The sequence below is a fragment of the Falco naumanni genome, chromosome 6 (genome assembly GCF_017639655.2).
Source record: "Falco naumanni isolate bFalNau1 chromosome 6, bFalNau1.pat, whole genome shotgun sequence".
Taxonomy (NCBI): Eukaryota; Metazoa; Chordata; class Aves; order Falconiformes; family Falconidae; genus Falco; species Falco naumanni.
This window is the reverse complement of record NC_054059.1, coordinates 89803818-89831451: the sequence shown is the minus strand read 5'-3', so window position 1 is coordinate 89831451 and position 27634 is coordinate 89803818. Positions and strand designations below refer to the sequence as shown.

Genomic DNA, 27634 nt, shown 5'->3' with positions numbered 1-27634 from the left:
ACGCCCAGCTCCCAATCTATCACCACGCCGAGGGCATTCCTGGTTACTATGGAAGGGCACAAGTCACATCCTCTACTATGAGAAAGCCCCAAATGGGACATACTCAAACACGGAGCGTGGCTGCCTTCTGCCATCACAACTTTCTTGCAGAAGACAAAACCTGCTTATTTAAATAAAGCATTATAAAAATAGTACCTAAACATACCCGTTCAGAGGTCCTCCATCATTGACTACGTTTAGGTGGGCCAGCTGCCTCTTCAGGTGAAGTTTGTAGCTTGCGTTAATTCGTAAAAACAACATCTAGAAGAAACCACAGAACAGAGTAAGGAACCATCCCCATGCTTCCATCACTGCCTACAGAGAGGAGACACACTGCCAACACCTTAAATTACTAACCTTCAGCATTATTTTTGCAATTCATGTGATTTTTGCCTTCTGCCAGTCCTTCGGCCTCCTAACCTTTCTGGCCATATACAATTTATAACACACAGGACAGCGTACACCCTCCCTTAGTTGTTACGCGTTGCACTTAGAGGGCACATTGTTTGGAGCATGAATTTTTCTTGTTATCCGAAACATCTAGCAACTTGTATTAAGGCTAGAAGCTAACAAATCTTTTCCCTGTACTATAACCACTTAAAAGTATTTTGTCCAAAAGGAAGCGTGAAAAACACTCTGAAGGGACCATTTAATTTGGTGCAAAGAAAAACTACAACTTAGTGTATTCAGTGACTGGATCAGTCCTTCCTGTCCTTAGATTTACAACTCTGCAGCAGCAGCGACTGCAGCAAAATACTGAAAAGGCACATCTGGTACAATCTGGCTGCATAATACATCCAGGGACCTCCGGAAGCCACCAAGTTTGAGCAGCGCTGCAGAATTCCCTAAAAGGGCTGCACTCCAGCCCCAGAGTGTTGCCATTGGTGCACAATTTCAGCACCAATTCCCAGATGGCAGATTCGCCTCTCTAGACATTAAAATGCAGCTCAAAATGCGGGAATCAGTCAGTTCTTTTCACGTCTCATCCCTCTCCCTGCACGTCCCTGCACTTCGATTCAGAACGAGCTGTCTGCATGACTGCTGCCAGCCCCTTTAATGTGTGAGTTTCACAAAGACTCAAAAAAAGAATTCCACCCCACCCCCACCCCCGATAAAGCAGAAGTCTCTTCTTACGGAGTTCATGTGCATTTGCAAAGGAGGTATTACATGAATCTCAAAAATAACATTCACCTGAGTTTGCTCCTCAGGAAGGAGGTCATAGATAGCTTCATGCATCTTTGCCATTTGCTTGCAGATATTCCTGAAGCATGCTGAAGGAACAGGAGCTTTCACTTCATACTGGAAATAAAACCACAACCAGTTACTCCTTTCCACCACTGTACAACGGTTTATATAAGAGTCTCCAACAGCCATCTGAAGCCCTGCGTTGCTAATGATGTCAGGAATCAAGGTTCATTTAGCCTATCACAAATTAAAACGGTTGCTGGGCACGATCTGACTCAGCCAAGGACTCACATCACACAATCTTTTAGCACTTTTGCTTTATAAGCAAACAGTAACATTCAAAGCAGTATGAAATCTGCGGATTTCCCAAATTCATCTGTTCATCTCTGTTACTTCTTCTCTTTGCCTGTTACTTTTAGTCGGTTTCCATTACCCTATGAATTGCAGCTGCAGAGAACCACCACGCCAGCCACACAGATGCCCGCCAGGTGCCTGCTAGCTAGCCCTCTCCTTTAGATCTGCACGAGTCAACAACAGACGAGCAATTCTACCTCCGAGGAACGTGCCCCTCAAGTACTAAATGAGAAAATACTGCCTCTCTAACACCATATGCATCTGCATTTCTGAAGAGAGAAGGAAAGCACAAGGAGATGGAACTTCCTGAAAACTCAATATTAGCTATTCAAAAAACCAGCAAAAAACCCATGCACAAAACCACTGCAAAAATACCTTGAAGAACAAAGTAGACTGAAATCCAAGAACCAAGACACTGGAAACCACCAGATGGCATGAGATTTGCTGCAAAGGGAACAAAATTCTTAGGCCCTCACCATGTATAGGGAAGATCTGAATGTGATTTCCAAAGCACTTTGAAGAGCTGTGCCAGGCCCAGGGAAGCCAGCTCTTCCGTGCCTGCTGGAGAGGCTGCGCCAGCACAGGGTGACCTTCGGCAGGGTGATGCTTCCCCATAGAGCCTTGCACAATTCAGTGGAAAAGCTGAATCATTATAACTAAATTATTGACAAGCACATTGGAGGAGATGCTCTCTCTTACGCTAGCCTGAATTGTGAAAGACAAAAAGCTTGCCTCAGTGTGACAGAAAAAAAAAAAAAAAAAAAAAGCAACAGGGAGTTTGGAGAAAGTCTTTGCAGGAAAGCCAAACCGGTGACCTAATTTTGACAGGAGAAGCAGCAGAAGAGCAGTGCTTACTACTCCAGGAGCGCTGCCTCCTGCGTGGGACAACGGCACAGTGCACAGGACTGTGCCTCAATCCGAGTTAGACAACCAGTGATTTACAATTTTCCAGTATCTTGCAAGCTGCAGCAATGGCTCTTGCACGACTACAGACAAATCAAACTCTTCATCGTGATGGGGAAAAAGTCACAGCACCAGAAAGAAACACGAGCTCCAGCCCTGCAAGGTGCTGGCCATTTTTATCTCCAGCTAAGGTCAACGGCCTGTAACACCGTGAGGGATCAGACAAAAATTTACCGCTCCCCTGTCCAAACAGTCACAAGATGGGAAACTCCCACAGGAGTGAATCACACTGGATTTTTTTCCATGAACATGTATTCCTTTTTAAAAACCTACGCCTTTTTCACTTGTTAATTATATCTGTTAAATACCCCTGTTCCTGTTTTCTCTCCCTGCCCAAGTTAACAGACAGATGCTGGGAACTGTCCGTGCTGCTGTCAAACGCCCTGCTGAGCGCAGCCTCATCACAGTGGCACCATGTGAAGACCAAGACAGCTCCTGTTCCGCAGAGCTCTCACAGGGAAGCACAGCCTGGAAACGCACAAGTAACTTGCCCACGTTACCCAGGTGCCAGGTCAACGTCCCACCTACGGGATCAAACTGCCTCTCGTACAAAGCAGGTTTCTAGACTGTGCAATGTTTGTTTTCAAAGCACGCTGGACACCCACTGCTACGAAACTCGCTTGCTTACTCATTCAGATTTACACACTTCAAAGCAGGTGACCACTTTATCCACAAAGCACTGAAGTATTTGGACTCTCACAAAACCCATGGAAACCAAAGAACACACTGACACAGTTGCACTGACATGCCCATTTGCAAAGATCCTGGGTTTGTGTTCTTCACAGCTTTCAGTGCCAGGATTTCATTATTTCAGGAACAAGATGAGCCCAGTTACAGGGTCCATCAGGAATGAAGGCAAATCAACACACGGTCTCCTTCCCTCCTGTACCCTGTGGGTTGCATTCACGTGAGCCAGGCGCTCCCACTCAGCCTTTCAGAGCTCTAAAGGACAGGAATATTCTCAGTTTGTATCTCATGCCAGCTAAGGGGAGAATGGGATGTAAAGACGGAGGGACAGTAAGGGATGGATACTTCCTAACATCAAGAACATAAACTGTTACTTGTTTGTTGCGGGCTAACTTGCTTAGTATCAATAATTAAATTCTTGCATTTTTTTTTAATTTATTTTCAAGAGGTAAGAGGCAAAGTGACCAAAAAGCCATCTTACTTAATAGAACAGGTATTTTTCTTTGGGGAAAACACACCAAAAGAACACCTTTAGAAACAGGCATGAACATGTTTTCAAAAGTATAAACACAACAGGGGGTGGGGAAACCATTGGTATTTTTCTCCCCTAAGTTTAGGTAACACCATTTGATAGCCCAAAGAAACAGATGAAAAGAAGCAGCACAACATAAAATAAACAATAACATAATAGAAACAACAAGAAAACATAAATGCTGCGTGTTGCAGCAGCCTCACTACAGCCCCCATTGGCGTGTCCACAACCTGTGCTTCTCACGAGGTCCTTCCTACAAGGAAGAGGTTGGTCCAGGCCAATCATCCAATCTGTCACTAAAGAATTAATTTATTTTTCCCACCATGGAACTGCTTTTCTTCTCCACCCCCCTCCCAAGAGCATAAGATCCAAAGCAAAACACTAAGCTTTAAAAGCTCGTGCACTGTATGCATGGGGTCTGCGGGCCCAGAAGCCCCACCGTGGGGCAGGCTCTGGCAGCGTGGTTCGCCGTGAGCTGGGTCACAGTGAGAGGATCAGCCCAGCACCACCCCGCTGTACTGCCCGGTGTTCGGACACACACGCTACCAGCACGGCACAGGATGCCTACTAACGCTGCTACACAGCGGGAACTGCTAAGCACAGGGCTCTAGTCCCCAGGCCTGCAGCCCAACAGACGGGCTGGTCCTTCCCCTCCAAAAACTCTTTCTCCCCAGCAGTTTTTTGCTGTTTCCTCAGCTGCAGGAAATTACATGCTCCCCACTTCCAAAGACACACGGTCGGGAAAATCAGGGAACAGGAACTGGCTCAGTCTGGCTGCAGACAGGAGCTGTCAGCGGATAAAACTACTGAGGGTAGGAGAGCACTTCAGTTTCTAAACACCAGAGCATCTGGCCAGACAAAACGTTTCTGTTACTGCTGAAGGAGTAAACTAACAATCTTTTTTGTGTGGGTGAAGGCGAATGACACCCAGGTGGCAAACGTTAGAGACAAAACACATTCACAAGTACAGCACAGAGCTTTGTGTTTATACAGTTTAAAGAAGTTCAAACAAGTCCTGATTAGGAAAGGTTAAGACTCCATTTGAAACATCTAGACTGTATATAATTAGACCTCCAATTGCAATTTCGAGAATGTATAATTATTTCCATAAATCATTACCTTGGATAATAGTTTGTCAAATAAGCTATCCATTATGGCAACAAGCTTTGCTGAAATTTCAGCTATGTGGTCGTGATAATCCTGTAATGGAAGAAAGCAGGTTTTATTCACTATCTAATGGCATTCATATTCTTCAGAGCACAGTTGAAAAGCAGAACTTCGTGTTTAATTAGCGAATGCCAAAAGAATTACCTTCGTAATGTGGTCAAAATGCCTGAGCATGCTAAACTGCTTCGGCTGCAGTCGAGCTTCAAAATGAGCCCTGATAATAGGAATGTAGTGTACGATTAGCTGTAGGCAACGTGAAGAAAGGGCTGTAAATCCAGAAGCGAGAGGGAAAGAAAAATAACTTAATTATTACACAAGAAGAGTCATTTTGTATAGACTGTATCTCTTTTAACATAAATAACATATCTGACACAATTTAACATGCTTTTTTAATTAAAAAAAAAAAAGGGGGGGGGGGGGGGGAGGTAAACATTTGCTTCCACTCGGAAACCCCATCCAGTGAAGACACCAGACTGGTACCCGGCCATTCACACCCAGCTTCTGTAAGATATGGGACAAGGGACTAATTTTACAAGAGGCTTTAAGTGTCTACTTGACATTTTGAGCCCTGAGCACATGTAGACATCGGAGAGATCTCAAAAGACCTGACTCATCAGCTACCTCACCTCAGCAGCCACATTCTCAAGGCATCAATACTACTTCTGCAGGAGGTTTACCTCAGCACCCTGCCCTGCCAGTGCTCAGCTGCCCAGTCTGCTCCTGCCTGCGGTGCTGGCCCAGTTCCCACAACCAGGCTTCTCCTGTGGCTGACAGGGCCTGGGCTGGCAGCAGGACACATGGTGGTGCCAGCATGGTCACCCCACTGGCCAAGCCCTCTGGAGCAAGGACCTACCCCAACTTTTTTCTGCTCACTTGTGCCTGCTCAAACACTATGGCCGCAGCCCCCTGGGGGGAAGCCTCCCAACCCATCCTCCTCAAGCTAGTCCCTTTCAAAAAGGGAAATGCAGGCTGGTAATCAGGACACCCTGAAACATGGGAACCGCAAGTTCAAATACCTGCTTCAACCCATCAACCAAAGACTCTAAATTTGGAGATAGTTTAAAAACAGGGGTCTCAACCAGCCTGTCAGACTTTTCTGTAGCACGGAACCAGGCACCTAGTTCTCCCCAGCTTTTCAGAGCAGGGGAAGCAGTCCAGGCAGGTACCTCGGGGCTGGCAACTCAGCTGAATAGCTACATGCTGAAAATGAGAAACTAAAGCCCAAATCATAGTTTGGATTCAGCACACAGTCACAGAGCCGTAAGTGACCTGACTGCGCTGGGACATCTAGCCACATAAAGACTAACTATTCGATTCAGAGCCACCCACAGAAATGATTTTGTGCATTACTGACGCGCAGTTATAACCCACAAGAGCTGTACGTGGACACGACATTACAGAATACAGCACCCCAGGGCAGACGGGACAGCACAGCTCAGCGAAATGCATGGGGAGCCAGGGGTTTGGCTGCACTCCTCTACCTGTGTACCTCCAGTCTCAAGATCTGAACACTAAGCAGCTCCTAAGCATGCCAAAGTCACCACTGAAAAACTACATCTTCCCACAGTCAAAACGTTTTCATGGAAAACTTGCTCACATATATATTTGTTCTTACGTTTCCCTTCATGTAACACAGTGAAGCTTTGTATTTAAAGTGATCCAGTAAACAGCAAAGGAATTTGATGGATTTTAGTGCACCCCTTAATCAGACAACTCACTAGTTTTTATGCATATTTTAACCCCTAACTTGCAAGGTCTTACCACCCTGTGTTCTGTGCACAGGACCACAACACAAACACAGCTTATCATAAATGTTTAGGGTTTTTTTGTGTTTTTTTGTGTGTGTGTTTTTTTTGTTTGTTTTTTTTTTTTTTTAACAGGCAGGAGAACAAGCTTTGACATTTTAAATAGAGAAATCCATACCTAGGTTTTTTGTAGTGATTGTTTTCAAACCAACAACTTGTAATGCACCAGCTCCAAGCACTAGTTGGCAACTTCGAGAGTTGAAATACTGTGAGAAAGAAAAAGATAGTGAAAACGCATGCTGGCTCTTTTAACAACTACACGTAACCACAGTTTAGAAACACCGTCAACAGAACTTTGCAAGATTAAATCTATTATTATGAAGGCCAGCTCCAGAGTTTCACATACTCCTCACTACAGAGGAGCCCACGACTGCTAACTAGTAAGACAATGGGAACTTTTTCACCACTCTCAGTAGTCTCTGGCCCGTAGTATTTTTTGACTTGGCTTAAGCTAAAGCACTCGAGGCAGCATTTCAGCAAAGGGAAGCAGAAATACTGCTATTAAAAACAGCTATTCAGTGATTTCAATTCAGGGACTAACTTCTGCTTCTCTATGAGAACTTTGGGTGAGGCTTCTCTCAGTGTGAAAACTAGCTAGCTATGTTCAGCCTTGCTTTGAAAGCTGTACACAAGAACAACTTTGTACTAGAAATCTGTAAAACATACTTCTCAAACCAGGACCTTGGATGGAGTGAAGGGGAAGGATCTCACTAGTTTTGCTGAGTAGACAAGTGTAATATCAGAATGGAAAATACCTGAAGAACAAGTTTCTGCCCTGGCTCTAGACCTTCCTCACTGCTGCTGTTAATGAAAACTTTAAAAGTACTGAAACTCACTGCTGCCGAGCAGGCTGAATCTGCAACACTACAAAATACTGAGATTAAGAAATGATGCACGGAAGATGTTAAGCCACATCAAAGAACAGTTCTGTAAGAATTCCAGGTATAGTGGCTGCCTTCTGACTTAATCTTCCTAACTTAGTTACAGGAGAAAAGAAATTATCATTAAATGCATCTGGACAGCAAGACAGATCCTGTTAGCATATTCTGCCTTATTTTGGCATTCTGCTCCATCACCCACCCAGCTTGAGGCATCAGATATTTTAGACTGGCTTGGGTGATGCAACAGAGACAGAGGAGGCATTGCTGTTGTCCCCGATTCCTGCACTGAATGGAGAGCAGACGACCCAGGGCTCACGTTTGAACAGAACCGACCCTGTTGACCGAGGGGCAAAACCTACAGAGACCTGACCCTTTCTCACACACCTGAAGGATTCACAGGGAACTGTGACAAGGTTGCCCTGCACCTTGTGTCTGCAATACAAGAGGATTTCCCCCAATACAGCTCCTTTTTTTTGTGGGCCACAATCCTGCTTCACAGGTCTTGCTTCAGAATAACGCATGAACAAACTTAAAATTTCAACCCTCCCCTTGAGTAAAATCAGGAAACAATTTTTCTGGCTGTTGCCTGCAGTCAGTCACAAAACTCAGGACCACAGAGGATACACGGTGAACCCCACACACCCACTCTGGGCCACCAGAGTGGTGGATCTGGGACCAGGAAAGCAACCCAGACCCAGTGCCACAACCGAACCTGAGCTACGTGTGGCTCCTGACCCGGAAGAGGCACAATCTACTCTGCTCAGACAGAAGTCAGGCCTGAGACGGGCTGACACACCTTCATCTCCTCCTCCTGAAAAGCAAGACCTTTTCTTCTGCCTCCTGGTGGACTTCAGAAGTAGATCTACTGAGCCAACGACAGATACACCCTACACAGCCTAAGCTCCTCTGAGGTATGACTGCATGGCAGACCATTAAAAACACGCTCTATAAAGGATGATAAGACACTGGTACTCTCCCCCTGCCTTTCATCCACCCTAGTTACCGGATGGCCTGTTGCAGACAAAGCAGCGAGGCAGCAGCACGGCTGAAACATCAAAAGAGCAACACCCCCTCCTTGTGACTGCCTGGAGGAAAGCACCGCGGAGCTCGGGCACCGGGGGCTGGAGCCTTCTGCTCGGCACCAGCTGAGCAGCTCCAGTCATCGCAGTGCTGGTTTTGCCCATACACAGGTGTCATTTCACTCTGGTTGCAGCCATAGTTCAAAACAGCCTGGAATTTCATGACCTGGGAACACTCTGCGGTTTCCAGCACAATAAAGCCTAGCTCTGGCTACCTTCAAAGCTTGCTGGCTCTGACAGTTGTCAAACAAAAAGCGTAGTGACCTGCAAGGACACCTTGAGTGGTCTTATTTTGTTCAAAGTGTAATAAATGACCTTTCGTTTTTGCTACTTGTTCTTGTCATCTCTCCAATTGATGGCACCTTGCTGCCAGACAGGAAAGACAATAATGAGACTGCACACAGTGTTTGGATACCAAGGAGTAAAACACAAATGACACAGAGCTAGAACAAGATATGGTAGGGAGAGAGAATCAACACAGAGATGCAAGCCCGGCCGAGTCTGAGGCATCTGCTGCCATCCTGTCCACCTGCAAAAAGGGACTGGGAGACCTAAATGAAGCAGCAGCTGGAGAAAGAGAGGTGAAGAGGGGCATCCCCAGTCCCAGCCTGACCGATGGGCTTGGATAGTGCGATAGAGCTTTCGGACGGGAAGGTCTGGGGATGAATCTGAATTGGCTGCAGGGAGGAGTGTTCCTGCATCTGGTTATTCAGACAAGAACTACCAACATGAAGATTATTTAAAGGTCCATCTTCTGTGGTGTGTTTCCCCTCCCCCATCCCCCACCTTATGTAAAATATACTTTTGAAGAGTAGAATCTATTAATCTTTTATCGATTATGCTTGTCTTCAGAACTCTTAATACTCGACATAACCTTTGTGGGCAAAGATACAAGTGAAAACCTTGAAATAAATTAACTGCTAGGTTTTGGAGCCTAGATTATTATATATAGATATATAGATATATGTGACAGCTTTAAAGTGCATTCCTGTGCTCCTTTTATTATTGTTTACTTATATCACCTTGCAGTATCTGTGCTCTACCAGCTCTCCTCTTCTCTATCGAGAAATAAATGACAAAAAGGTCCTGGTCTTTCATCATCTTCACATTTTACAACAGAAGCTTCATCCCATACTATTTTTCATGCTTCTACTGACTATACCTCTACTGACTTGTAAAAACCAAGGGCCTCATTTCCTTCCTGAATATAGATATATTTCTGTGGCACCTGGGATCAAATTGCTTTTTCTTCAGCAGCATGAATCCTACACCCAGCTTGAAGGACAGGCAGTTATGACAAACACTACTAGATGGGATTTCCAATATTCCAGGTGAACAAGAGGAAAGACAGCCTTCCTGAAGTTAATTCACACAATAAATTGCATCTTTAATGCACTTAGCTTAAAAGGCCGCTTTATGGTGTAGTAACAAATGCAGTAATTTCTATACATTTTCTGTAATTGATATGAAATCATAACACACATGTGAAGCATTATAGACAGTAAGACACGTTGCCTGCCCTGAATACCCTTGATTAGGGCAGACAGTACATTTAGAGCCATACCTTCAGTAAATCAGACAGGCGGGTAAGCATGTCAGTGGTGATGGAAGGAATGTTATCCACACACTGGCAGTATTCAAGGATTATTCTTATTAACAGCAATACTGTCCTACAAGAGACGAAACAGCCAAATATGTCATCTCAGTGCACAGATGATGTTGAAAAATCAAACACAGGCCAGTCATGTTGATAGAAAGCTACCTAATGCTAGAGATTATAGCATTAAACAAACTCACCAACTGATCTGAAGGAGAAGTAAAACATAAAAGAAGATATACATAATGACAGTTATAAAGAATTCTCATTCCACAGGGTGGCATGCGGACAAAGTACTTAATGTATATGAGAGAAAAATCTCATAGCTTCATTGGTGTAACTTTTTAATCTCCGAAACAGCTACTATGGAACTGGAAGTCTCCACACAGATGTTGGCAGGGGACAAAAATTCCAAAGCTCCTTTCTTATACTATATAATTCTGGCCAACTTTGAGCAAGTATAAAAATCCACAGAACGTAGACAACAACCACCACTGAAACGGATGTAATGAATGCTAAGGAGCTGCAAACAGAGAAGGCAGCTGTGAAGAAACAGCACCAAAAATTCAAAGGTGCTCAACACCTGTAATTTCCCTTGAATTCTGCAGGCACTGGAGAATTTGGGAGCTACTGGATGGAATTAAGAAGGCTCAACAAAGAGCAGGTACTCTCCTTTGAATTCAGGTACACAGAAGGCAGGAAAACTAAGGCAAGATCAAATGTTGAGAGTTGATACTCTAACATTTCAAAAAGTTAAATCTCTTTCTTCCTTTAGGCAGTTGAGTGCAGAAAGATGAAGAACCAACTGGAAATAAAGAGCTGGAGGATTTTGGGGGAACATCTAGGCTTTTTTTCGTGAATGCATTTTATTTGATTAAATACAATGAAACTGTATATAGAAGTGTGTTGAAATGAAACAAATATTTGTACCAACATGAAGCTGACAATTGCTTCACAGAGCTAAGTAAAATGAGTTTCAAACGAGCTGAGATGGATTATCAAAGACATTCATCTGTTAGGTAAATTTTATTCTTTAAAGCATGTTCAAATGCTCCTACTTGACCTGAAATGCTCTTTTGCAGTGATATCAGTTGGCTGGCACAGTAGTTCTGAGCCATCAGCTTCTGTTTCTAATTGAACAATGATGCATCATCATGAAGCAACTCATAAAAAGACAGCTGGTCAAAGACATTATGTAAAACAGAACTTTTAAGTTTGGGGTAAATCAATGTTAGGACTCTGGGGAGTGAGATTTTCCAGATTTTACTCCCTCTCCAAAAACACTCTCATGCATATTTAATGCTAAAGCCTCACAGTCTTTGGAAACACAGCATGCTTTTAATGAAAGAAGTATGTGAGCATCATATACTTTAAAATGCCTTTGATATAACCAGCTTTAAGAAACTACTTTCCAATCCAAAGCAATCAGGATACAGGGTATGCAGCTTCTGAGATAGCCTGTATCTTATTTCTTATACTAAATGAGATAAGCAATCATTCAGCAGCAGACTCATGTACTTTGGAATTGCTCAGCCTGGAGAAGAGAAGGCTCCAAGGAGACCTTATTGCGGCCTTTCAGTACTTAAAGGGGGTTCAAAAGATAGGGACAGACCTTTTAGTAGGGCCTGTAGTGACAAGACAAGGGGTAATGGTTGTAAACTAAAGGAGGGTCAATTCAGACTAGATACAAGGAAGATTTTTTTTTACAATGTGGGCAGCAAAACACTGGCAGAGGTTGCCCAGAGGGGCTGGAGATGCCCCATCCCCAGAAACACTCCAGGCCAGGTTGGAGGGGGCTCTGAGCAACCTGGCCCAGTTGCAGATGTCCCTGCTCACTGCAGGGGGCTGGACTAGATGACCTTTAAAAGGTCCCTTCCAACCCAAACCATTCTATGATTCTATGATTTTGCCAGAGATTATCTATATTGCAAGAAATAACAAGTGTGCTACAAAGACAAACCCGCATTTTAAGGACCATGTGTTTTCATGAAATAATTGGAAAACCCCACATATTCAAATGAAACCATAAATTTAGCCTAGTCATTCAGAAAAGAGACAGCATCTTAATGTGCAGAAGAGCTTGCAATGTTTTATAACTGTTTGAGAACTAAAAAGAAACTAGCCTGTGAGAGGAGAGGGTTTTTTTTTATTTAAGTAACATTGCTAAAGCTGTTACCACAGTCCTACTCAAAAGTTCTTGCTAACTAATCCACTGCTAAGAGAAAAGAGTGCATCTTACCCAACTGTTGCATATTTTTGTCCTTCAACAATAAGAAATTCTGTTGGCTTTCTTTCTTCAGTAGCTAGATATTTTAGCAAGAAAGGAAAAGGGATGAGTTGAACTAAAAACAAGTACAAAACCTGCTAGTTTCTAAATTTCTAAAAACTTAGTGTTCACTTGCTGAGGCTTGAAAAAACAACAATCAATCTTGGGAGCACTGCTCTCTTACAATATTTATTACATAGTTGGCCACCCATCGTAATTATTACAACCCATAAAGTTACTTTATTATCCACTGGGATTTTAGATCAAAAAATTCCCCAAAGTCCCACAGTCATTACAGACTTAGAAACTTCAAATACAACAGTTTACAAATAGAAGAAGAAAAGCAGAAAGCACCATTAGGTTTTCTACTATACATTCTCAAATGATTTGCTGTGTATATTAATATTTTAGCTTCAAACCACTTCTTCCTTAGGCTTCAGAGTAGAAGCTCTTACTGATGCAGTTTTTCATGCTAAACTTGATGCTGCCAGTTTCCTGTCTTCTTGAAGGAAGCTGCAAAAGCTTATTTTAAGAGCAATGGTCGATGAGCATATCTTGGTGTGGTGTTCCGTAAGCGGAGTGATTATTGCCTAACACGCTCTCTGTTTCTGCTGTATTCCTTTTGGGGGGGGTCAGGGTTTCTCCACCACGACATTACCGTATTTTCTTCCTTCTCATCTATTGCCATTTTCCTTCCCCCCTATGTACGTTTTCCTCTTCTTCTAGCTGCTCACACGCATTCACCACTGCAATACTGGATGAGTATCCCCACAAAGTAAGAATGCATCATGCATTCCAATTTGCACAGATAGAAATGGGGCACGAGGAGAAAAGTCTGACTTGTCTGAGGTCAAATGAGGTTTCTGTGGCAAGGTAAATAATTGAGCGCACATGAGTTTTCACTTCCATGAGCAGCCACACAGCATGCTGCCTTTCATTTGAACAAGTGGCAGATGAAGCAGGGGGAAGGAGCAAGCTTTGTTTAAGGGGGGCTGAGCACCCACACGCACTCCTTGGGCCCTTGCAACACTTCAGTGGTACGTTCTGGGGAAAGACTGAATTTGCGCAAAGACTGCAAGCCTCTACACTGTGAATACACGTATAAAAAAATTAGCTCCCTCCCTGTGCTAACACTTAAATGGGTTTTCAAAAAAACATCCATGTTTTTAAGGTCAGCACAAGAAGTTTCAACACTGGTAATAGAAAAAAAAAAAAAAAAAAGCCATCAACTTCCTTCTGATTCCCCCAGAAGACACTGAGCAAACACAGATCAAGAATGACATTGGAATATGTCCGTCAACTTTCAATAGCAGCATTTGCTGATAATAAATTCAGTTAACAGTAGGACACAGCATTGTATCACCTACTAAGAAGAAAATTAACTCTATCCCAGCCAAAACCAGCACCGACTGGAAAGATACACACCTGCTGGTTTTTTTTCAGGGAGAGAAATTCTGCCGTCTGACACAGAATCAACAAGATCCTGAAATTCAGCAGGAACTTCAGCTTGCTTCCAGCGCTCGTTGTCCAAAAGCAGGCTAGTCATAAACACAAGAGAGGAGACTGAGAAAATGAAACACCTTGTCTTGATGCTTTTCCTGCCTGTAACAGTATAGAATCAAAACTACAGTAATTTTAAAAAAAGCCAGTGGCCCAAAACGTTATGTTATTCATCTTCATTTTAAAGAGGTGCCCAACAATTAGCAGTAGCAAAACAGGAAAACACCATCTTGGCCTAGAGATCTCACAATTTGTTCATTCAAACTATCATAGAGAACAAAACACTACAATAGGCAATAAAGATCCTTATGAGATCACTGCCACCGAAGCAATGAGTAATCATTGGAATTTTAAGAGCTTTTGATGGATGAGAGCAAAATGACTTGATGTATGATACTGGGAAGGCTGTTCCCCAAGGGTTTTTTTTTGTTGTTGTTGTTGTTATTGTTTTTGATGGAGGTTTTTAGGTTGGGTTATTTGTTGGTTTTGTTTTGGGTTTTCTGTTATTTTTTTGTGTCGCTGTTTTGTTTTTTTTTTTTAAACAATTGGAAGTGAATTATCCCAAAGTTACTCAAGCCCTGAGACACAGCAATCCTGCCCTTCGATGGCAGTCTTGAGGACTTCCTGTAGCTATCATGTCCTCCTTTAGGCAACTGTAGAACAATCCACTTTGAAGAAGTTAAGTTATGAAAACCTTAGAAGTCTAAACCAATTGAAAAGATTTGGATTTTAATGCAGTTTTTTCACTCCCTGCTCTTAAGTACAACTTGCTTACCAGCATTCTAAGCAACAAAAGACCGTGTTTGCCTGGCATATGATTGATAAAATTATTCATGTAAGAACACAAAAATCTTCTACCCAGAGATACCTTAGTTTTGTCTTCCTCTCCTCATGGAATCTATTCACAAATCTATTAGCTTGACTCTGAAGTGCTCCTCGCAAGGACATACTTTTCCTGCCACAGATCTGCTCAGTATCTAAGATAAAGCCTTCCATCAAGCGAGAAAGAGCAACAAACTCGTTGGAATTCAGCTTCTCTAGGAAGCCATCCTATACGCAAAGAAAACCATTGTAACGAAACATAACAGCACAAAAATTCAGAGACATAAAGAAACGACTAATCAGCAGGCCTGAGGGCTATGAGTATTTCAAAGGAGAACATTATTTAACGCTACACGGGACAGAGAAGGCAGATTGCAGTGCAAGCTGGTACCTGGTCATAGATAGGCATTCTCTGCATGGAGCTTCCAAGACAGCAAGTCAGAATATTAAAAAAGAAAAAAGAAAAGAAAAAAAGTAGCAGAAACCCACATTGCCTTACAATGATGTGATATGTTAATGCTTGCGTGCTCTGGGCATTAGCATCAAGTGCCTGTAGCAGCAGGAACAGTTACTTAATTTCAATTGAGAATGCCATTTCAGAACTCTCGCTCATTAAACCAGTAACTTGGGAGTAAATTCTCATTAAGGATGAGATGCCAACAGCCGTCTGAGCCAAGCTCCTTACCTTTGCTCTTGCCATGAGGAACTTGACTGAACGATCATGGCAGATATCAGAAGCATTATAAAGTAAATCTTGAATATTGTTTGCCAGCCTGACCAGTTCCAGGTCAGTCAGCTTCATGTCATCACTGATCCTACAAATGACAGAGCCAGTTGGTTGAGCATCAATTTATAAAAAAACCCAGTATTTTTGCTCATAGGTTGAAGGAGGACTGAGCCTTGCAGCAACTGTCAAATGCAGACAGTCAGTTAATCACCAAAGTCACTTTGTACAGATGGGATGTTCTAAGCTGCTGTCAAAGTCATGTCAATCCCTGTAACAAGTAAATGTACAATTGCACTTCTTTATATTTTGTTTTGAATCCACGTTCTATTTGTTATTAATGGGCTAAGACAAAACATGATATAGCCATTACTAATACAACAAATATTATTAACATTTACTGAACTAAAAGTTACCTAGCTTGGTAACACTTGAGCATCACAAGCATCTGACAGATAAAACACAGTATTTTTCTTCCAACGCAAGCATTAAGCCTAAAATACATACTCTGCACTCCCCGCCACCTTAATCTATAGGCTGTCATTCTATCTGCTCTTTAGACTTCAGGCTCCTAAATTGGTGCTTTTAAAAAAACCTTTTGTGATTTGCCTACTGTTTGAGGCTAGCCATTAGCACAGCACTGCCCATTCATGTAATTAGTTAAGATAACAATCTTTTGGTTCAGCGTGGCTGCTGAAGGGACTGGCAGTTTAAGAGGAGAGCAAAAACCCAGGATGCTACAGAGCAGCAACTGGGCTAACACTGTTAGAACTGTATAATTTTATTAGCCTGCTCCAGACACAGAGCAGAGGTGCAAAGAAAACCAGAAGAGGGATGAAGCGAGTTCATTTTAGAACGAAGTTATGCAACCAGCCTCGGAAACAACTTCATTGCTCCAGACCCCCAGCTGAGTGGTATATTTTTAGCAAACTTGGCAAAGCGCTCAAGACCAGTTCAGATCCAGCTCCCTTCCCTTCCCTGCTCCTCACTGTAACCCTGGACTCGTCTTCACATTGCATTTCTCCTTCAGCGCATGATGGATGCTTGGACATACAGAGGCCTGAATTAGATTTAATTAGACTATGCTGCGCATAAAACAATCTCCTTCAGCCAGCACTGTGATTTGAGGGGTAAGGTCTCTATCAACAATGACAGTTGCTTAAACACACCAGTAGTTTAAGTACCAACCAGCTAGAGCGAGCAGGACATTTGCTATCTTCCATCTTCCAGCATGGTAACAAGCAGTATTTCAATTTTGCTTCATAGAACCCTGTATCCAGACATGCTGCCTTTTTAAGTGGCTCATGCCCGAGTCTCACACACACTATACCTGGTCCTTTTGAAACGGTAGCTCTGACTTCCAGCCATAAATAACATGCATAAAAGGATGCCAAAATGTTACAGCTCTGGAGTCTGGAGCACCACAGGGCAGTACTGCCTATGTTCGCAAAGCACTGAGATGGATTTATTTAACCATGCAAGTCAAACAGTTGACAACGAATAGCAGATTTTTCTCTAGAATTTATCAAGGTGTACTCCATGAAGCCAGCTTAAAAAAAGAAAACAACAGAAAAAAATAGCCATAGGAAACATGGACAGGAAACAGATGCTTCTGCCTGTTAAAGGCGTGACAAGCTATCTTTCACGAGGCTAGGCTTGCATCTCTCCTGCTCTCTACAGAAGCAGGCTCCCCAACAGAACAGATGGAGAAGGGGCCCTTTTCTGTAAGAACTGACACAATCAGTCCCTGTACCACTATGCATAGAGGTGAAAACAAGACAAATAAAAAAAAAAGGTGAGCTGAGGATAGTGCAGTCTGATGGCAGTCTCCAAGGGAGATGGGGGAGAGCCACTGCACTTCACTTACCTAGAAAAGCACATTCCTTCAAAGTAATTTTCGTACTCTATCATCAGAAACAACTGCCTGCACCTAACATCTGGTTTCTGACACGCTGCAAAGTGGAGACAGGTAGTGTGTCTACTTACATCATCTCTACTGCCCCTGGAGTAACAGAAGACGATGTCTGCTCTTTGCTGGATGAGGAATCGGTAGTGCACTCTGGTTCAGAGACCGAGTCACTGCTACAGGGCTCACTGTTTGGGGAAGTGTTTCGTTGAGAGGTAGTGTCAGCTGCTACAGGCGGGAGGTCTCCTTCGTTGAACGCATCACTTATAAACATGCCTTCATGAGTCAGGTAAGCCACTTCTGTGTCCACCGTACTGTCTTTAGCAGAGTTCTTTTGTAAGGTGTCCGCCAGGTCTCTGGTTTTTTGGTTCTTGTCTAGAACCAAGAAAACCACGCTACGGATAGTATTTAACGTTGCCTAGAATCAAATATAACTTCTATTACAAAAAAAAAACAAACAAAACCCTGTGCCACAAACTTGTGCTAGAAAGGGATTTTCTTTTACCCATGAAATTAAACTAAATCCTGGCTTTATTTTCTATTGCATAATTAGCATTCGGAGGCAGACCTGTCCGTCTGAAGGTAACCAATATCAGCTGTTTCTGAGAATGGTGAAAGAAACCTCATTTGGAGCAATCTAACACATACAAAAGTTCTGTCCTAATCCCTAGCAGCCTGAAATGGATGCAATCACGCAACAAGAGGTATTATCTCCTTCCCACTGCTCTCTTTGTTAACACTAATCATTTTTGCCCTGGATGCCAATATTCACATATCCTTCTTTCAATCAAAAGTTTGAGCTCTATAAGCAAAACCAACACCTTAAGACTTCAAATGGAAAGTAACTTAATTCCCTTTCATGTCTGAATTAGGTGAAACTCTTGGCAAATGAATGTCTTACCTTTATTCTCTTGAGGAAGGTGGTAAACTTAGAAAAAATATTCTTCAGTAAATCAAACCACTGAGGAAAATTCATCATCCTCATCTGGTCTGCAAGCCTGAAAAAAGAGCAGTATTCAGTAAACAAGTGCTTACTGGCCATGATGCCTACTGGCACATAAAGAAAAAAAACATGCTTTAAATGGAATCGTAAATATAAGGAAAACCCTGTAGATTTTTATCTGGCATAACAACAAACATCATCTGACCAACAGTCACTATCAACACAATGTATGCAAGTGCAATGGGGAAGGAGGTATATAAAACCAGATCATGCTAAAAAATGAAAGCCTCACATTTACCATCTAGTTTTTTCCAGGACACAAATTCTCTTTCCCTGGGATAAGTACATGTTAGAACAAGGGAGGGGGGTTAATAGCATTTTCATGAATCATGTAAGGGGGGAAAAAAATATATATAGAAAAACTTAAATGAAAGTAATTTGCAAGTGTTACAAAAGCTGTGTTATTAAGCCCATTTTGTTGCACTGCAGCGAGACCACTTCTGCTACTAAAGTGCAAGTCAGCTGTTCGTGGCAAAGGGCAGAGAAGCCATTGATAGAACAAAAGTTAAACCCTGTAATACACAGTTAGGACCTAACGGCAGAATAGTAAACACTGGGGAACAGTGATCAAATATCTACTGTTTAAGAATGACCCTGTGCCCAGACTCTTCCCAGTCTGGGTAAGAATCCCATGCAGATTCTGCCACTCACTTTGCTTTATCAGCTGGTCTGGTTTTATTCCCTTGGGGTAACCCTTTGCTGAGCCAAATGAATCACAGAGCTACAGACAAACAGAAGCTGGCAGGGGCCTCTGGAGCTGGGGCCTCCGGAGGTGCCTTGTCCAACCCCTGCTCAACTCTGGTCCAACCAGCTTGGGTTGCTGTGGGCCCTGCCCAGTCAAGGCTTGACTACGTCCCAGGACGGATATCCCACAGCTCCTTCAGGGCCCTGTTCCAGTGTTTGACCATCCTCACTGGGAACACATGAACACATCTTTTCTAAGATTCAACTAGCATTTCTCATCTTTCACCTTTTGCCCGCTGCCCCTCATCCTTCCCCTGCACACCTCCAAGAGGAGCCTGGCTCTGTCTGCAGCTCTCCCGTAACCCTTCTATGGGGTAGCTGCGGGCCGTTCTCCCCTGAGCCTTCCCCTTCCCAGGCTGCTGCTCCTGCACTCTGCGCTTTGGGCCCTCAGACAACCCAGTGGCCTTTTCTGGATCTCGATGTCTTTCTTGCCCCCTGACCTGCCAGCTGTGCTAACATTGCCGAGGCTGCAGCTGTAAGGACACGCTGCTGTCTATGGCCAACCAGTTCTCCACCAGAGATCCGCAGGTCCTGCCCTGCAAAGCTGCCCTGAAGCCAGCCAGCTCCCGCCTCTCCTTTTGCAAAGGGGTTGCTCCTTCCAAGATACAGAACTTGGCATTTGCCTTTGCTAGGCTTTGCGAAGCTCCTGCTTCATTTTCTTGCGTCTGAAGCTGCCTGGTCTCTCTGCATAGCTCCTGTTCTTGTTCATGTGGGAGGTACTGAAACTACTGACAGGTAACCCCAGATTACGACAACAGGGAATGCCTTCAAGTAGTTAAGAGACATGTGCCTAAATACAGTAGTTTATGCTTCATGCAGTGAGATTCACAGTATTTTAGTATTTATTTTAACAGTACATTTAAGGTAACGTTAGAATCTGAAGGGGAATACACAATATTCTCACGGAGGTGGACAGAAGCAGAGGCTCAAGGTGAAAGAGAAGGCTAATCCTTTGTTATATGGAAATTTAAGCACAAATTAGAATGGCAAATTTATCTATGCTAAAAACCATCCATCTCCTATCCCCACCCATCACCAAAAAAAAAATAATATCTGGCTGTATACTTACTTAACAACCACTTCTGTATCTATTTCTTCTATCTGCGATACCGTATTAACCACACACTGTCAAATTTAAAGGGGAAAAAACAAAACAAAAAAAGATCTTAGCTTCTTTCTAACCGCTGCTAAGTTTCATAACATACACAATAATCCTCAAGTTAAATAAGGAAAAGTAAAATAATAAAGGAAAGACATATTTGTATCATTTAACCTCTTGTTTCTCTAAAAACAAACAAAGAAAACCCCCAAAACAAAACCCCCAAACCACCCACCAAACACCTACTTGCAAAATACAGATGATCAAAAAGTTCCCAACTGCATACTAAGCTCTGGAGGGCACACCGGCTTCATCACAAAGGGACCTGCTTTTCTGAGCATGGATGCTAAGCACATTTAAAAAATATCTCTCAGGTCAGGTGCTTGAGAACAGAAGCTATATTCTTCCCCTTTCCAAAGCACCTGACTTTGGAAAATATTGGTTGACTTCCTTTTAATCTTTAAATACAGGACTTGGAAAGTAACCTGCGTTGGAAAGAACAGCAGCAGCAAAGTGTGAAAGCACCCACCTACAGTCCTGCGCTTTCAACTGTTAAGGCAGAGCCAGTTTCAAACTGCTCTCCCAGGAGAAATGGGATTTGCTGTCTGTCCTCCTCGTCCCTCCAGGGCACAGCCTGCCTCTGTCCCTAGATTTCTCCACACCTTAATCTCTACGCTGTGGCCTTTCCTCAAAGGACACTTGGTCCTCAACTGGTGCACACAAAACCGGCCAGTTCTTCAGTCTCTAACAATTGATTTTCATTCCAAAGACATCTATCGTTTCACAGTGATTTCACCGATCTCTTTTCATGTTACTTGTAAGCCCTAGGTACAAATCAACTCCGTTCAGATTGAATTAGGGGGTTTCTCCCAAATACTAATTCAATAACTTCATCAAATAAGTCAGTAGCATATGAACTCATCTTGCCTTTAAGTGAATATGCACAACCCAAATAGTGACTGAGGGCTGCCGTCTCAAGCTACGTGGATTTTAGCTGCATTTTGAATAACGGTGGTCAGTACAGCAGTTTGTAAGAACACACCTTATTCTTGAACTGTGCAGTGTGTTCAGTGATTACAAACCTCTGCTCTTTCACCAGCCTGGCAATAAAGAGCTGCTACAGTACTGACCAAAACAGCCCAGCGATGCATTTGAACAGGAAGCACATTTGAGATGTGGGAAGGAAACTGTTTCCTTCATTAAGGAAAAACATCCCTAAGAGTTGAGACAATAGGCTACAATCCAAACCTGTTGCACAAACCAGAAATAATCTGATCCTGTCTGTTTTCCCTGTTCAATAGAAACTTAGACTGGAAGCTGATTAAACTTCGTCTATTACTGAGCAGAGGTGACACCTTAAAGACAGATACTCCCAGCAGAACGGGAGAAGGAAGCGCTTTATGACTGAGAACAAGCAGGAAAACAGGGAGCACTACCTGCCTATTACGCAACTAAACAAAGAACTTAAAGGAAAAAAAAAGTCTCATGACTGCTGATAGAGGCAAGTGAAAAGCCAAGGCAGACCAGTGGGCAGATGGCACAGTTTTATGCTGGTGTTATTCATTCATGCCTTTTTTGTTTGTTTGTTTGGGGTTTTTTTGGTGGTGTTAAGCACAATGTGAAGGCCTGGAGCAGCTGCACACATCTGTATGCCTTTGTTTTTCCAGGCTTACAGTAACACAGCATGACTAGAAAGTAGTGTTCACTCACACCCTCTGCTGATCTTTTAGGGAGCAGGGAAATGATGCAGCCCAGCATCCCACCACCTTCAGGTGGGGAGAGAACAAGCAGTTAGGGGCACGAGTGCTTAACTGATGTAAATTACATTGGGGTCAAGTGGGAAAGGACCCACATCATTGCCAGGTCCTTACAAAAAGTGGTGGGACTGTTGCATACATTGACTGTCTGTTTTCTAATTCTCCCACAATATTCACTAGCAACATTGGCTGGCTTTATCTATACCCACACCCTGCACAATGAGATGAACAGAACCGTGGCGCTGCAACATAAAGTGATTTAGGAAATCCCAATCTAGCTTAAAACAAAACCCTTACAATAACATTAAAAAAGAAAATCCAAACTTTTAAAAGCTGGGTTCCCAACTTGGTTCACAACACAGCTGTGAACATTGTACTATACTATGAGGACAGGAAAGACTGTCTTCATCTGATGGCAAACCCACCACCCAGCTATCTCCCAGCCTTTGAGATACAAATCAGAAGCAGCTCATTACCACAGCAGAACGTGACACTTGAAATAATCATGTATCTTTAGGGGAGAAAAACACCCCTTACACAATATTCTCACATATACAGGCAAACAAACAAGATTAATAAAATTAAGAGTACTAAACACATGCTCAGTCTAAGTTTTTGTTTGCAAACAAAAGCCATCACAAACAAAAGTCGCTAGTTGATGCATTTTCCCCCAAAGAATGTTCATTTGTTGTTTTAGTCTACAAAGATTTTTGGTTTGAGAAGACAGACACACTACTCTAAATGGCAAACACCACCACCACGACAAGTTCGTTTTTATTTTTTTAAAATTTTGTTTAAATTTTTTCTTTTTTACAGACAAGCACTTCTACCTTCTTCATTGCTTCACTTTGCTGTCAGAAAAAGACATGGATATTTTCCCACCTTTTATCATGTGCCTATGCTAGGTCTGTGCTAATATTCAGGCAAGCAATGTTTTCTGTTGCATTTGTTGGGAATTCGATTGTTTCTGCTGGCAGGTTTTTTGATTCTCTGTTATGTATTTAGACCAAGAACTTAAGGGGTTTAGTTTTTAGAGGGTTGGCGGTGAGGGTTGATGCATTTTTGGATTTTGGTGGTGGGTTTTTGGGGGGGGGGGGTGGTTTTGTTTTTTTTGTTTCTAAACATAGTTGTTATGACACAGCTATACTATTTGGGAAAGCCATTGTTAAGAGGAAAAAAAAAACCCTTAAGCTGAAATCAAGGAACTCAGAACAATGGTACCTATACAGAGAAAGCTGTGATCTGCTATACTTATGCTACCTACTCCTTCCAGAAGGTCTTCTCTGCAAACAGACCTCTGTGCTTCAGGAAATCCTTAGTGTCTGCAAAGCTCAGCTGCTCCAAAGGAGAGACCATCAACCACCACAAAACTTCGTTAGAGCTGTTCTTAACTACTTTAGAAAATAATTTTTAAGGACTTGAGGCAAGCTTGTCAGGTATGTTAGAAGTGTTTGGCTTACCTGTTTAATTATGTTCTTTGCAGTAATAATCATTTCATCTCCATATATTTCATAAAAATTTAGTTTTCTTTGTTTTAAAAGTCCAAATACTAGAGATACAAGTCTCTCCTATCAAGAAAAAAAAAAAAAGAAAAATAAAAACCCCCACACTAAAAATATCAAGATGAGGACAAGAAACAATTTTAAGAAATTACACAGCAGTAAGAAAGTTCATGTATCAAACACAGTGAATGGTATTTAGATCAGTGCAGTGCCTTGAGACTAATGCCATGCTTTGACCATACAAAGCTCCCTATAGCAATACCAGCAGAGTCCCTTCCTCCCAGGCTGTTTCATGCCTGTTTCTCAGTTGTGCTCATCCACTTGTGCTTAAAAACATGGATAATTTGAAAGATGAATTAGTTTCCTTACCCCAAGCAAGAATTACACTAAATACAATTGCACCAGCACAAGTGAGAGGCTATCCCATTGTGGAGCAGAGGTGGGAAGAAACTATAGGGCAGAAACGGGAACATTTTAAGTGCTATTGCTGTTCACTGTATTTAATGAAACCCATGGATGAAATAAAACTAAACACTTAATAGGGTCCAGCATTTACTGAAGAATAGTACAGGCAAAATCCAGAAAAGTTTTTTCCTGGCTAGAAAGCAATCACACTAGCTTAATCTTTAGATGTTTATGATCTTCAGAGGAATGAGAAATATATATATCTATACTGCAAAGGAAGCATGTATTCAGGGTGACCATATAGTTGATATAAGCACCCACAAATGCACAGGGAGGCAGAATGAGAACAACATGCAACTGTCATCTTCCATTGCAAAACTGAAGTTTTTACATTATACGCTCAAGTAGATATGAGAGTCCATGTTCTTTTTGACTTAAAGTGTTGAGGCTCATGAAGTAAACTCAGTATACATTTAATCAGAGAAAATAAAACTGATTATTTTGAAAAAATAAAGTATGACTGAATTGCAGTTCCATGAGTTTAGTTACAATTACTTAATTTTATCAAGCACAAAAAAAAAAGGGTGGGTGTGTGTGTAAGTTTGGATGAGAAGAGAAATAGTGTAGAATTATAATGTTGCTACTAGGGACCTGAGTGAATTAGTTGGTGCTAATTAAGTATGTTAAAAATGCAAACATATTCATCAGACAGTTTATTTCAGTAACAGACATACCTCTTCTAGAATTTGGCAATCATCTTCTAAGGGTCTATTTAAATCATTGCGAGCATAAGTTGAAAACTCCGCAATCATCATTTTATCTATCAGCTTTTCCAGTTCACAAAGCTGTGAGCCAAGATGCCTAAGAAAAACAGCCATTGAGATATGAGCCAATATAATCAACCTGAAAATGAATCATTATTTCACAGCTGAAGAAAATAACCACCCAGCAGGTAATTTCCATGCAATCAATGCTGGCTTAATGGGGGGCTCAAATCTTTCACTTCTTAGAGCAGCTGAAACCATGCATTTTTCAGAGGTACTGTCACCTTGCAGCAAACATATGGTCTTGAATATTGATGGAGGGTAAAACCTGGAATTAGGGTTTTTTTGGTTGTTGGTTTTGTTTTTTTTTTTTTTAAGGTGTTGAGTACTTCTTCCTAATGAAGTGAACCAGAACTGAGAATATTCTGTGCTTGTCGGCAGGAAAGTGACTAAAAAAAAAAAGTGTTTGAGCTTTTAACATGGTCACAGATTTACTTTACATGACTGAGATACAGTAACGGCTTTCCATGAGAGGATGGCTTTCAGAGAGCACAGAAGAGTTTTCAAGTTTGCCATTTTTATGGTACTCTACATTCAAAATATTTTTTCCATGTATTACAGATTTTAAACCATATTTTGCAGATTGTTGTCATATAGAACCACAAGGGAATTTCTCACATCAGAAATGTCAACCAGTCTTTAAGAACTGTGCAGCTAGAGAAACTTTTAGCAGAGTAAAATTAAAAGTGATACTTTCAGGGATGTCAAACACTCCAGGCCTTCCAACTTCCACCGACAGCTGGGAGCACCAAACATCTGTAAAAATCAGTCTGCTTTTTCCTTGTTTAAAAACAAAAACAGACAGACACTTTGCCAATGAGAATTAACAGAAGTGGTGAGGTTTTAGAAAAACCCGGACACAAAATGGGGAAGATGAACCTGCACGGCTCACTGGCTTTAATTCAGTGCTGGTGTAGCTGGACTGTTAGCTTTCATGGAGCCGCAAAAACATGTCAGGACTCCCTGGTAGGAGCACTGCTGTACCAGTGCAAAGCCCACAGGATCCAGCCTCACAGCCCCGTGGGCAAAGTCAGCACCAGGGCGCAAGGAAGCGTGATGCCAGGGTAGCTCCTCCCTGCAGAAGCCCACGTGGCCAGCACTGAGCTGAACTGAATGAGTCTTGCTGGATCCCAGTTAAGCAGCTTCATTTTTTTCTAATTTTAAGATGATGGGGGATGTGCCTGCTTTGAAACTGTTGGTCAAGAATTGGCTGGAATGGACAGAGAGGACACATTTAAAAAAACTAATTTAAGCAAAAACGGTCTCTAGAAAATCCAAGCCAGTTGCACCGTGGACGTTTCAAAACAAACCCAACAGAAAAAACCCTGAAGATTATTATTTGCAGTATAACGACTGGAGCTGCAAAACTTACTGCAGGACTAATACCCACAACACAAAGGTTTACTTAGGTAAGCACAAAGATGCTCTTCAGTCAAGTATTTCTGCAACTGTGCTTAACTGCACTGAAACACAACGTAACCCGCCCTTTCAAACCTCAGGTATGGAAACATCCGCCATGAGTTCCCAGCACTTGCTGCCACCATTTTGCCCAAGATATTCTAGCCCCTAACAAAACAAAAATAAAAAATCCCTCTACCCTGAAACACACTAGAACGAGTCAAACCTTAATTCACGCTCCAGCAAAATGCCTTGGCAACCATCTTTTAAGAGGTACCAGTCACACCTCATGTCCTTTCAATGACTGAATACTACAACTCTCTGATGTAAAATTATGACTGCAGGGTAAAAATTCTTTTAAAACACAGAGGTGAAACTCTTTTTTCTAAGTATCCATGTTTTACTGTATAAAAAAGTACTAAAATATGGTTTGCCAGCATACCTGTGCAAAAAAATCACTTTATCTCCATCACCCCAACAAGGACTATGAAAACAATATAAAACCTGGCAGTACAGGTTTGTAATTTAGTTAACAAGTTAAGTGGTTTTTTTTTAATTAAAAGTATGAACTTGAAAATGTTAAAGAGCTCTAAAACTGTAATTCTATCCTATAGTAGCAAGCAGTAACTGTATCGTTACAACTGTACCTACAATCACTGGGGATACTGACTTAGATTAAAGACACCAATTTATTACTTCACAGCACCATTAAGGTGCTTTCGTTTCTTGCTGTAACTAGAATCAAATTACATTGTTTTCTGCATATAGCATAGCAAGATGAGGAAAAATTTTGTATATGGGTAATCCGAGTAGTTTTTTTTACTATTTTATATTGATTCAGTGATTCTGCGACATGACTCAATTTAAAGTTATCTGTTCAAAAGCAAATTCCACCAGCTGTCATGCACAATACCAAAGTAACAAATTTGGGTTTAAAAATAAGATACAAATTATTTAGTTAAAAAGGGACATACTAATTATTTAGAAAAACGTGATACTGATTTAGAAGTTAATATAATCTTAAAATAAATCAGTTCCTTAACTCACTTGACAACTATGGCATTCTTGTTCAGAACAAAGCAAGAACATCCATTTGGTATTTCTTGGAAAAAGCTGACTTATTTGTGTATGCCATCAATTTAGATTTTTTTTAAAAAATTGTTTGTTTTTAGAAACACAACATTCTACTCAGAAGTTTTATCAAGATCTCCATCTTCCCACTGCACGTTATTTCTCCAGACATGCTATACACAGGGGCCACTGTGAGACTTGGGAACAACTGTACTGGGCTTCTCAACTGCGCTTGCATCTCTGGTGGGGACGGTGACTCTGGTCACACTTAACTCACCTTTCTGAACCCTTAATATCCAAAGCAGAGGAGACATTCCCCACTCA

General features: G+C 42.0%; 1 protein-coding gene across 4 annotated transcripts in view; it reads right to left on the bottom strand.

Moving 5' to 3' along the window:
• The window catches only part of VPS54 (VPS54 subunit of GARP complex), a 53457-nt gene that overhangs the window by 3113 nt on the left and 22710 nt on the right, over positions 1-27634 (bottom strand). For all 4 annotated transcript variants that reach the window (XM_040597195.1, XM_040597197.1, XM_040597196.1 and 1 more), the window contains 15 exons: positions 24752-24878; positions 23571-23678; positions 20324-20379; positions 18409-18505; positions 17588-17925; positions 15563-15692; positions 14924-15105; positions 13981-14093; positions 12529-12592; positions 10257-10362; positions 6851-6938; positions 5072-5193; positions 4880-4960; positions 1231-1338; positions 206-300 (listed from right to left, as the gene is read on the bottom strand). In XM_040597195.1, the coding sequence (XP_040453129.1) occupies positions 206-300; positions 1231-1338; positions 4880-4960; positions 5072-5193; positions 6851-6938; positions 10257-10362; positions 12529-12592; positions 13981-14093; positions 14924-15105; positions 15563-15692; positions 17588-17925; positions 18409-18505; positions 20324-20379; positions 23571-23678; positions 24752-24878 (1815 nt within the window). The remainder of the gene's footprint in view (positions 1-205; positions 301-1230; positions 1339-4879; positions 4961-5071; positions 5194-6850; positions 6939-10256; positions 10363-12528; positions 12593-13980; positions 14094-14923; positions 15106-15562; positions 15693-17587; positions 17926-18408; positions 18506-20323; positions 20380-23570; positions 23679-24751; positions 24879-27634) is intronic.